The 10,932-nt window shown below is 43.7% G+C and overlaps 1 protein-coding gene across 2 annotated transcripts in view; it reads left to right on the top strand.

Moving 5' to 3' along the window:
- Window positions 1-1,920: 1,920 nt before the first annotated feature.
- roraa (RAR-related orphan receptor A, paralog a) overlaps window positions 1,921-10,932 on the top strand; it is a 193,516-nt gene continuing 184,504 nt past the window's right edge. The window contains exon 1 of one of the 2 annotated variants that reach the window (XM_081711993.1): window positions 1,921-2,262. In XM_081711993.1, coding sequence (XP_081568119.1) covers window positions 2,109-2,262 — 154 coding nt within the window. In that variant the 5' untranslated portion in view covers window positions 1,921-2,108. The remainder of the gene's footprint in view (window positions 2,263-10,932) is intronic. The other variant, XM_035523641.2, reaches the window with a different exon arrangement.

The raw sequence follows: 10,932 nt of genomic DNA, 5'->3' as shown, positions 1-10,932 counted from the left end.
CTGAGAGTGTCAAACTTGATTTCTTATTAAGAAAATCGGCTGCACATAAGTTCCATATCCTATTATGAAGCAAAAACAAAGCTCTTGATGTCTTGCTGTGGTTTACTTTTGATTGGCTTTTAAAGATCTTTGTTTTTATTTGGCTGGGGGCCATTATCAGTGTAATCATAGTGTCAACATGCCTTGTAGAGAGATAAACAAGAAACAACAGGACCAAACAGGCTATTTTTTTTTCAATAGTAGAACTGTAGAAGTGAATGTTACCTGGTGAAACTAGCGCTGATGCTCCAGTAATTTGCCACTTCTGTCATGTCTTTTATTTTAGGTGAAGACAGGCATTAATACCTGATCACTTGAAAAACATGTATTGCACTAGTTATGACTGCTTACAGTTGGCCTAATTAACATATGAAGAAAATTATATTTTCATTCATTTATTTATTCATTTATTTATTTCCAGTGACCTAACAATCAATGTGACACACCATGTGGCAAGCAATGCAAGGAATGGTTTCCAATATTTGAGAAACAATTAAAATGTGAAAATATTGCTTAGTGTACCTCAATAACAATGTTTCATCTAAACTCGGTCAATGTATTGTTTGCTTACTTAAAGACTATGCTATTGTAAAACACTGGAGGGGTTATTAGGTTCACTGGTATTGCGACTAGTACCTCAGACCCTTCGGAAATGTTTCAAGCCACTCCACCTCCGAGTTCATTTGACATCGTGTTCGCAATGTCTTAAAGCAATTATACTGAGTGATTCGGTCCGCGTTGTCTATTACCCAACCTGTCCATGGGCAGGCGCTTGCAGCTCTGCTCTGGGTTACGTGGGTGCAGGCTTAAGAGACCATGCCAAAGTCCACGTGCGCTGCTCCGGAGAGGCGGGGGCGGGGGGGGGGGGTTGGCGCGCGTGCTGCGTCGCAGGTCACGTGCAAGCAGGCATGACGCGCGGAGAAGAGGCGCCGAAGAACGCGGTGCCGTCCGTCGCTCAGTAACGCCGCGCGATCGACTACGTATCATAAAAAAATAAAATAAAATAAATAAATAAATAAATAAATAAATAAAAAAAAGTTTGCTCGCCGCTGCCAGGCGGTGAAGGTTTCGATCAGCTGGTGGCGTCGGTATGAATTCAGACCAACTTAATCTACTGCGAGAGACGAGGCCAGTCTAAACGCAAGCTGATACATGCGCAGCACTGATGTTCGGCTGCAGCGCTGAAAACGTGCTGGACCTCATATGTCCGTGGGAATTTGAGTGGTATTTCAGTGATACTCAAAACAAAACGTACACAACAATAACGGAGCTCAGTCTGGTGAGGATTCGGGCCCTTTGGACAAAACAAATCACCCAGACTGGCTAAATACATTTATCCAGTTGCACACATTTATTTTTAAAATACATATTTATATGACCTCTAATAATTATTATTATTTTATTTATTTATTTATTTTAAATAGCTGTCACATCTATATTGCTCTCACTGCTCAAAGCCTGATAACCCTCGCATACTTGCGCAGCATGCTAACAACGTCACGTATTTGAAATAAAGTTAAAAATCATGATAACGATATTATATGTTGCATAGAAAAATAATTAGAATGTATAATATGAACGTATATGAATGTATAATATGAACATACGCCCCTAAATATAAGCCTGTGCTGGCGGACTGCTTGGCTAATAAACACAGCCTTTATAAAATGGTGATTTCCACTGGCAAGCCTAAGCCCAATGTCACATTGATCCGATACCGTTTTGCAGATATGCTACGTTCCGCTCTATCTCTATCATACAACGACGTGTCTTTGAAGCGTTATATGTAGACGCAGAGCCGCTAGCGCTCAGTGCGGCTCACATCCATTCATCGACTATTGACAAGCTCTCCCTGTTCAGCGGTTTGACCGGAGCTTCTCTCTAGCGCTGCCAGTGGACACCCAAACCCGCACACCCACCTCTGCTGCCACTCGCCTTTTTTTTTCACCCCCCCCCATTTCTTACTTCTGCTCTAAATTACATAGGTAGTCGAAGTCTCTTAGCTGTAAACCTCGTCGCGACGCTTCGTGATCCGGTAGCAGCAGAATTAAATAATTCCGAGATACAGCATGGAGTCCCCTCCAGATCCGACGAGCGACCCGGGCAACAGCGCCTCAGAGTCGGCTACCCCGGTCAGGGAGAGTCCGGCGAACCTGGAGACCCTTCGCAAAGCTGACCTCCAAGCTCCGGTCCGAAGGCAGAGCTGTTCCAGCACCAACAGAGGTAAGGGCCGGAGAGTTAGCTTTAACAGAGCGCTGTTGGCTTGCTGTAACACTAGTGCATCAAACTTCAAAGTCATTCCATTGCAAGATCAACTTAAATCGTGGAGCTGCGAGTGAAACAGACGGTTCTCTTTTCGTTGTCAGTTTTAAACAGCGAGCCCATATGACTATCGCTTAATCGTGTATAAAATATTTCTGAATTAGTGTGGGCTACTCTTGAGTTGGGTCTGACGCTCCTCTTAAAAGCACGGCTGACAGACAGGGCTTACCATTGTTGATTATGACAGCACTGCCAGCACATTAAAATGCCATAAATCTGTATTTATCCATCAGTAAAATTTGGCGCGATGAATAAAGCAAATCTTGGTCAAACCTGTATTTAGGGACACGATCTAAATGAAGTGATTTGACTAATGGAGCGCTGATTTTTTTGCATCTTGAACTTCGCGAACAGTTCGCGGCCACTTGAGTCGCTAAAAAACGATTTGGTGCGACGCGCTTGCGGGTTGCGTTTCAGAGCAGCGACATGTCCTGGGATGCGCGTTTGGAGGAGACGTCCGTGCATGTGCGTGACACCCTGGTTGTCGGCGTGCTCGTCCGTGCACGCGTTCTTCGGCTCGCGCGGCGCACACGACCGCTCTCGTCTGCGGCTCGAGCAGCAGCGTTCCCGGTTGTTTTATGGTTTTGGGAGACGGACGGGAATAGCGGGACAGCGGATCGTTAATGGGGAAGGTTTCGTTAGGGAATGTCTGTGTTTTACAGTAGGGACGGTGGGCTGTGTAAGCCACTCCCCCCCCCCCCCTCCACCGCGCGACAGCCTCCGGTCAACTTGGCCAAGTTCAGCGGAAAATAGACGCACGAAAAACGCCACGACGGGGAATAAAGCAGCGGCTGCTGCGATCGCGCGGACTCCTCACGTTACAGAAGCCTTCGGTTCGTGCACGGTTCACGTCTGGAGGGGTGTATTTAGACACCGATGTGGTGATTGTAAGCTGGTTATGTAACAGGTTTTTTTTTTCGTGTGTGTGTGTGTGTGTGTGTGTGTGTGTGTGTGCAGTAAACACAGGAGAGAGCGCGCGCGAGCGAGAGAAAGAGAGAGCGAGAGAGAGAGAGAGAGAGAGAGAGAGAGAGAGACAGAGAGAGAGAGAGAGAGAGAGAGAGAGAGAGAGAGAGGGGAAACCTTTGAACGCGTCCCGAACGCGGCGCGAGCTCCGGAAGTTTTGTGAGTGCGGCGTCGCGCTGCAAAGGGGCGATACGGAGCGTCTCTGGTTACCGGCACTTTCAGCACTTTCCGCGGCCGCTTCGTAACCTGGTCGTTTCCGAGCACCGCCTGGTTATGTAATAGCACAGCGGCAGCAGGTATATGACGGCATTTTCCTCCGCCGTATAAACTTTTTTAGGCTGATTTATTATTATTATTATTATTGCAAAAGTGCAGGAGTCTGGTCACCACGCACTCCTAACCCGCTGACCCATATTCACCCGCCACCCCGCACTGCAATGGACTGAAGTGCATGTGGAAAGGAAAAGCACGGGACGGCACGCCTCGGTCCTGTTATGTAACCTGCTGAATAGACGGCCGGGACGGACAAAGCGTCCACCTGCACGGTCCCGAACAGGGCCGTTTCAGACCCGAGCACCTACGCAGACATGGCTAACACATATACGCATGTTTCACTGGAGCTTGTTCACTGACAGATAAAATGAAGGGATAATGTTCATAACAGACATAGTTCATATATCACTATTTCAGTCTTACATTATCATTAAATAAAAGTAACAGATAGTGCGAATATAATTTAAATGTCATTATTACCACATTTTAATTTAGTTATCATGTTTCACTTGCTGTGCCTGCCTGCAACATTCTAGTCAACTAAACAAACATTATTTTCAACAGTTGAAAATTCATATTCACCGCAAAGTCTATGAAAAGTCATGAATGCATAGGGTTAACGGCAGGGATTTGTCATGTTTGTAGTTTTTTAATGACGATTTTCTTTACATTTCTTTGTGCATGTTTGAGTTTGTAATCTTTATATAAATTGTTTCTGAGATCAGGCTGTAAGCAAAGATTTGACACTTCTGATCGGTTTGCAGAGGTAGTTGGCATTATTGCAGTTTTCTGCTCTGATCATACGCAGTATTAGCAGTTTCATGACTCTTAGTGTATTTCTTTAAAGAGTGATTGCTCCTGCAGCTATTGATCACACTTATTTTAAACTCACCTGCTTTGATCTTTAAAACAAGCGCTAAATGATTAAAAATTACATAACTAATAAAAAGTAAACAAGTTTACAGTAACTTTAATGATCATAAATACTGTAACTAGTGTTTCCTAAATCTATATCGGAGACTTTTCAATAAATCGGTGTTTACCTCTTATTTGGGTTAACCTGTTCTTGTTTGAAATTGATACAGATTTTTAATATTCGTACTGAGTTTGATATTTGTGGTGTACTGCTGGGTTAGACCTAAAGTATTATGATTACCTCCAGAACTGAATCTCCGTATGTGATTATTTTAGTAAAGAGTTAAAAATTTTTTGTGGCATGCCTATCAAATGAGCTCCCGGTAAACAGCTGAACAATCAGTGCGGCTTCTCGTTTCAAACATGTTAAGCTTTTGCTAATTATAGTCCAATTACTGGTACTCTTTAGGGTTATCCACAAACATCCAATCAAAAAAAGGAAAGGACTCTGAGCAGCAAATTCACATACTTTTATTATTATTATTATTTACCTATTTACACATAGAGGTACTGATCTGAGAACAGATTTTATCATTGTTTGCATAGACATTTATGTTGTATAAGTAAGTGGAAAAAACAAAGTGGATTCTTGCACTCTGAGAATATCTGACTCATTGTTAACCCAGAGAAATTGCACTCAGGCTGCATTAAAGGCTTATTTCAGCAGAGGCTCTTGTAGAATAGCTGAGGGTGCAGAGAGGCAAGCTCGTGGGTCTGCTGAAATCGTTTGTGAGAAGGTATCATTATAGTGCTGCAGCACCCTCCAGGTTTAGAGGTAGAAGTTTGGAAATAATCTATATTAATGGTCTGATGAATTGGAGGGAAGACTTTGAATGATAGCTTTTAAATCCAGTAAAGGTCTTACCCAGTTTCTCTGTGATCCACATGTTGTTAGCGAGCTGCCTGCAACGCAGATCTGAGATGAGCCCAGTAGTACGTCTTCTGAAAAAAGGTTGAGTTACAGTATGGGTAGAGTTGGCAGGCCTTAGATTAGCATAAATTGACAACTTCCATCCAGAGCCTTCTAGTCAGCCTTTGAAGTTGTAGTGCTGTGCTACCCAGTTATCTTTTTCCTGGTGGTGTGAAGGGTATGAAGGTTGCTTATACGTTGTCCATTGTGGCTATAACTAGCTAAGCTGCAAAGGTATAGCAAAAATTATGACAATTATTTTGACTGATTTACATTTGAGAGGTGTATTTAATTTGCGCATAAATATGGAGGATAATGGTCAAATTAAAGTCTTTAAAAAGGTTTGACAATACATGTTATAATCCTGCTTCAGTTTCCTTCAGGTTAAGTTGTAAAAAATCTAGTTTGGGGCATACATGTGTCTCTTTGTCTGGAGAATGCACTAATTTATGCCTCCACACAACAGCACTCACTTTCAGACAGATTATAATATTGAACTGATGATACTGTGATTTTAATTACTTCTCTGCCAAAAAAACTAATTTGATTATTAGACAGTACATTACATTGACATGGACACTGTTGAAATGCACGCTGTAGGAACACCTGAGATCTCTAGGAATGAACTGTCAGAAGGCTTAATAGGAACATATGAAATTGGTCAGTGTGTTCACCACCACTAAGTGGAAATTTCTCTGAGTCATTTCTCTGTCAAGCCCACATTATGTGAGAAGCACTGTTGTAATTAGGAAAGCTTGATTTTGAGTCATCGGGAATACTACAATATTATTACTGCATGCATTATTAAATGTGCTGCAGCTTTTCCCAATAAGTAGTTTTGATTGTTGCTGTGATTTGAAATGTATTCTCAATAACATGTGTACACCTTTCTGAGGTCCCCCCGTGCTTTAGGAATGGCTGGTAAGTGGTGTGAAAGCGCTATCTGTAAATCTAACCTGGGGCTCAGATTGAATCTCAGCTGTGCCATGTGCTACTGCCAGCGTTCATGGGAGAGCTGTTTAAATGCATTAGTTGTTTTAGCTTCCACAAAACGTGAGGAATGGATGAATGGGAACTCCACATGGTCACGTAGTAGGCTGGACGGCTAGTGTTCTCCTGCGCGCGTGTTGAGGCGCCTATTAATGCTTTATTGCTTTTGTCGTGCCGTAGCAGTGGTGGACTTGCACGACTTGGTAGCCACTGCAGCTGTCCCAGGGGGAGATATATTAAAGCATTTTAGTGATACTGTCAGCTAGTATGGAGATAAATTAAGCACTGGGATATGCAGGCTAGACTTGATGGAGAGACGTTTAGCAGACACGCTTTCACTGGATACACTTATATTGGGCAAAATCGATCTACATCTGTCTACATCTACGTTAAGGTTCCAGCTTATCTGTGTGCACTTGCTCCTAAAGACACAAGAAGAGGAACTGCGATCAGTCAGGTGTATGTCAAGTCTCTCAGGCTTTCTTGGGCGATGCTTGTTCTGACTCGCGGTTATCCTCATTGTGGGTATAAGTAAAAAAAGGTATTTTTGCTGCAAGTGGAGTACAGAGGCACTGTGGGGTCCGCCATCTGTGAAGGACTAGCCTATAATTACTTATTAGTTGGCATGTCAGGCAACAATATTTTGTTCCCTCTTTCGCGGTGTTATTGTGCCATGGTGAAATCTGTCACCTGGTGGTGTGCTGATTGACTCTCCCCAGCAGGAAAGAAGGAGAGCCAAGCTAGGCCCTCTGATATGAACCCTGTAATTAGCACAATAGATGTTATCCAGTAACGCCTGCATTTTACTAGAAACCATCGAAGTTGCCTCGATAGCACAAGAAAAACATCCATTTGTTCCGACCTTTTTACAACCAGGGCTGTGCCTAATCCTGGCCAGATGCCATCGTGTAACTATGCACACATAAAAAAAACCCCCAGACACCTCTTAACATAGTAGTCTGGCTAGAGAGGCTGTTTTTGTTGGCTGGACAGAGATGTTCTACAGAAAGAAGCCCGACGTGTTCTGGGCTCTGCCGTCTGGCCGTGTACCCTGGCCTCTCAGCACCTCTGCCAGGGCTGTTCCCCTCAGAGCACTGTGGGCAGGAGTGGCCACGCGTGTTTACCCAGCACTGACAGAAGACGGATGGGGCAGAAGAGAGTGGAGCCCTCTCAACAAGGTTTCTGCACAAAAGCCTCCCTAAACCTGGAGTTGGCACACTGCTCGCTCTGGTCTATCTGACAGCCCCGTTTCGAAAGCCGGTGACATTCTCAAATACCAGGGATTAGGTTGTCCCTGTGTGCCTGAGCCCGCTCCGGCTACAACTTGCCCTTCTGTGGTGATTTCAGGCCAGCTTCTCTAAACCGAGTCCTAATCTTATGCGTTATTAGAGAATCCACGGGCCTGGACTCAGATGGGGGTTAAAGGGCAGCTTGTATCAGCGGCGCCCAAAGCTGGACGGGACCTTGCGAGCAGCCAGCAGTGAGGCCCGTATCCTGGAAGGACGATCCTAGAGAAGGATCAGTGCTCAGCCTCTGCTGAGGCACAGGAGACAGCGAGGGCAGATGGCCCTCTGACATAAGCACTGAGTCCTTCCCTCCCTGCGCTGTGCAAGTCTGAGGTGTGGTACTTTCCTCTGTACAGTCTTTCTGCTTAATGGATATTAAAGCATGTTGTGTTATTGATCTGAAAGTAACTAGAACCCATGTGGCCTATATTAGACAAACACGGAACGAATTCACTGATGTCGGGAACAGTCAGTGTGTCAGAGCAGGTCAGGTATATCCTTGGCATTTTAACATAAAATCATTACTAGAGCACATTTCAAAGTCCACTTGAGACTTTACAATCATTTGTGATGAAAACTTCGAACCTTGGACCTTTTGGCCTTCAGATAGCACACAGCACCTATCAAATAGCACTTCATACATTCATAGTTTTCGTTGCACCCAAAAAATGGTGCATAAGCTTATTTTAAAAGAGTAATCCGCTGATTGTCTGCAACTTGTTTTTATAGATAATGTGCTTTATTGATGAGTTGCAACATAGCACAGTATGCTTACTGTAATACAAATGTGAAGAAAGACACAGGGCACTTGGCAGTATGTGTGCTCATTCTAAATCATATCCTCCCTAGGTATGTGCACTATAGTTGATTTAGGCTAGCCCTCAGATCCTGAAGTTCATGACTCGATGATGTCTCTGTTTATTTTTTTAGAGCTTACAGTGTCCTCTCGTGTCTTGTGCAGCGTGTGCAAGGAATTGTCGGCAAGGAACAGTTCTGAGTGTAAATTTCAGTACTGCTCTTCCACACAGGCAGATTGCATGTATGCCTATCATTGCTCATATTTTCCACTGTATTTTTGCTTTATTACTTTACTAAACTTGTTGCAAGAAACGTCTCCGCAACAAAGTTTTGGAAATCTTTTCAGAAGCTGGTGGTGTGCAGTAGGGATTTACCATGTTATTGCACGTGCAAAGTTTTCTGGCTTTTTAGGAAAGTGGGTCTAGAGAAGTAGTTTCAGCGTCAGTGCTGTGCATGTGCACGCGTCAATACAGGAGCCAAGTCTTTTAAAATGGTTTGTGATTTCAGCTAAATTGGGTGAAGAAGTTTAGCAGATGTAAGAAAAGCACGTTACATTTCCAAAATCATTTATCAGTATATGATTAATGGTACGATGTCCAGATTAGGCAAAGTTTAGCCTCTTTGAACTATATTTGAAAGTTGTGCCCTGTTGGGAGCTTATTTAGGGGTGGATGCCACCAGTAACACAACTGGGGCTGGCATACAAGTGTTCAGATGGTGACAGTCACCACGTTTTGATGTACACTCTCCAGTGACAGGGGCCCTCTCAGATCTGTGTCCCATTTACAGAAGTTAATATCTGAGATAGACGGTTTAAATAGTAATGAATGAATGTCCTCTGCATGCATTATGGGTGCGCTTTAAAGGAGTCTAAATTTACTGTTGTGCGTGTGCTGTGCCCCAGCTGGAGGCACGGGCTCTGTGGAGCATGGCTAGGAATTAGGTCTCACCTGAGGGGACTCAAGAGGAGAGTTTGGGGTGACGAGATTGGGTCTAAAGGAAAACTCAGTGGCACTCCGTCCCTGCACTCTTAACGACCCCTGCAGCCGCGGAAAGGTGAAGTGGACACACCGACCGCGGGGATACCGAATGGAAGCCAACATTTGTGTTTGCTTTTTTTTTTTTTTATAGAGCCAAAGGCTCAATCGCGTGGCAAGCTGAGAGAAGAAAGAAGGCGAAATCAGCTTCGTCCAGCTCACGACCTCAGATTAGCTTTGGGCATGCGTTTTCCAGCGGAGTGAAACCTGATCACTTCGCCGAGGGGAGGCGAACAACAAGTGGCTCAAGCCGCAGTCAGGATGACTGGCTCGCGTTTCCCCGACAGTGTGCTGCCTGCGCATGTGTTTTGCTTTAAAACAGCCAGAGGTACTAGTGTAAAAACTCTGGTATTTGAACAGCGCTCCCCAGGAGTCTCATAAACACCCTTATTTTTCTCAGCGACAGAACAAATAGTTTCTGCAGAGGCCGAGGTGTTCACCGGGCATTTTCTGATGATGAATCAGAAAGCGAAAGCTGTCGAAAGTGGCGTGTGCCACTGGCTGGTTTAATGTACCGTGTGGGTGTGGCGCTCGAAAAACTGGACGTACGTACCTGAGCTCACGTTTGTACTGTATTCTCTGGCGGTTATATGTAAGAGGTTAGATAAGAGAATCTGATCTTAGAATAGTGTTTGCTGTTCTATCTGCAGCTCCATGTGGCACCAAGAATTGGCCTGAAAGTAATTGTTTCCATTGGTCAGAGGTTGTGTAATGTTGTCTGCTTTTCATCTTAAAATGTAAAATCTTTTTTTTTTTTTTTTTACAAGGTGTGTTCAAAATGGTCATAAAAGCAAATATGGAAAAACAAGTGACATGAAAATCTAGGCCATTTCCTGGACCTGGCTCTGTGATTTCTTTGTCCCTGGAGGCCTGATGTATCTCTTGTTGTGTGTTTGTTGTGTGCATGTGTGTTTGTGTCATTTCTGGGTGGAGATGCTTTGATATCGTCTTGGTCATGGTGCCTGGTTCATAATTTATGTACATAACGTTTTGTCTGCCTCCAGTTTGTCGTTTGCACGGCTGGATTAACGTTTTATCAAAAACAGCAACATTCAGACCTCATCTAATTTCATTCTCAGTCATCTCAGATTCGGATGCATTAAGTGAATATCACTTCCATGTGTTTAGCTGCATAAGTAATTAAATTGTTCATCCTGGATTAATATGTATTTTAGCAACTTCATTTAATGGGTGCTTGATTCACCTCTAATGAAATTAATTTCTTTCCCCTGAACAAATAAAAGTTTGTCTGATCACGAAGATGAGTCATTCCTCAATTAGCATCGCTGGTTTTTATTAACACTTATATTTGATTAACAAGCCATAAGACATAATCTTATAAGTAATATGAATGAACAGACTCTGATTCTTTCCCTTTAGGTATAGTACAGCTGACTCT

Source organism: Electrophorus electricus, chromosome 4 (genome assembly GCF_041902795.1).
Source record: "Electrophorus electricus isolate QZ-2024a chromosome 4, ASM4190279v1, whole genome shotgun sequence".
NCBI lineage: Eukaryota > Metazoa > Chordata > Actinopteri > Gymnotiformes > Gymnotidae > Electrophorus > Electrophorus electricus.
The sequence above is the reverse complement of the archived record's forward strand: the minus strand, read 5'-3'. Positions and strand labels throughout refer to the sequence as shown.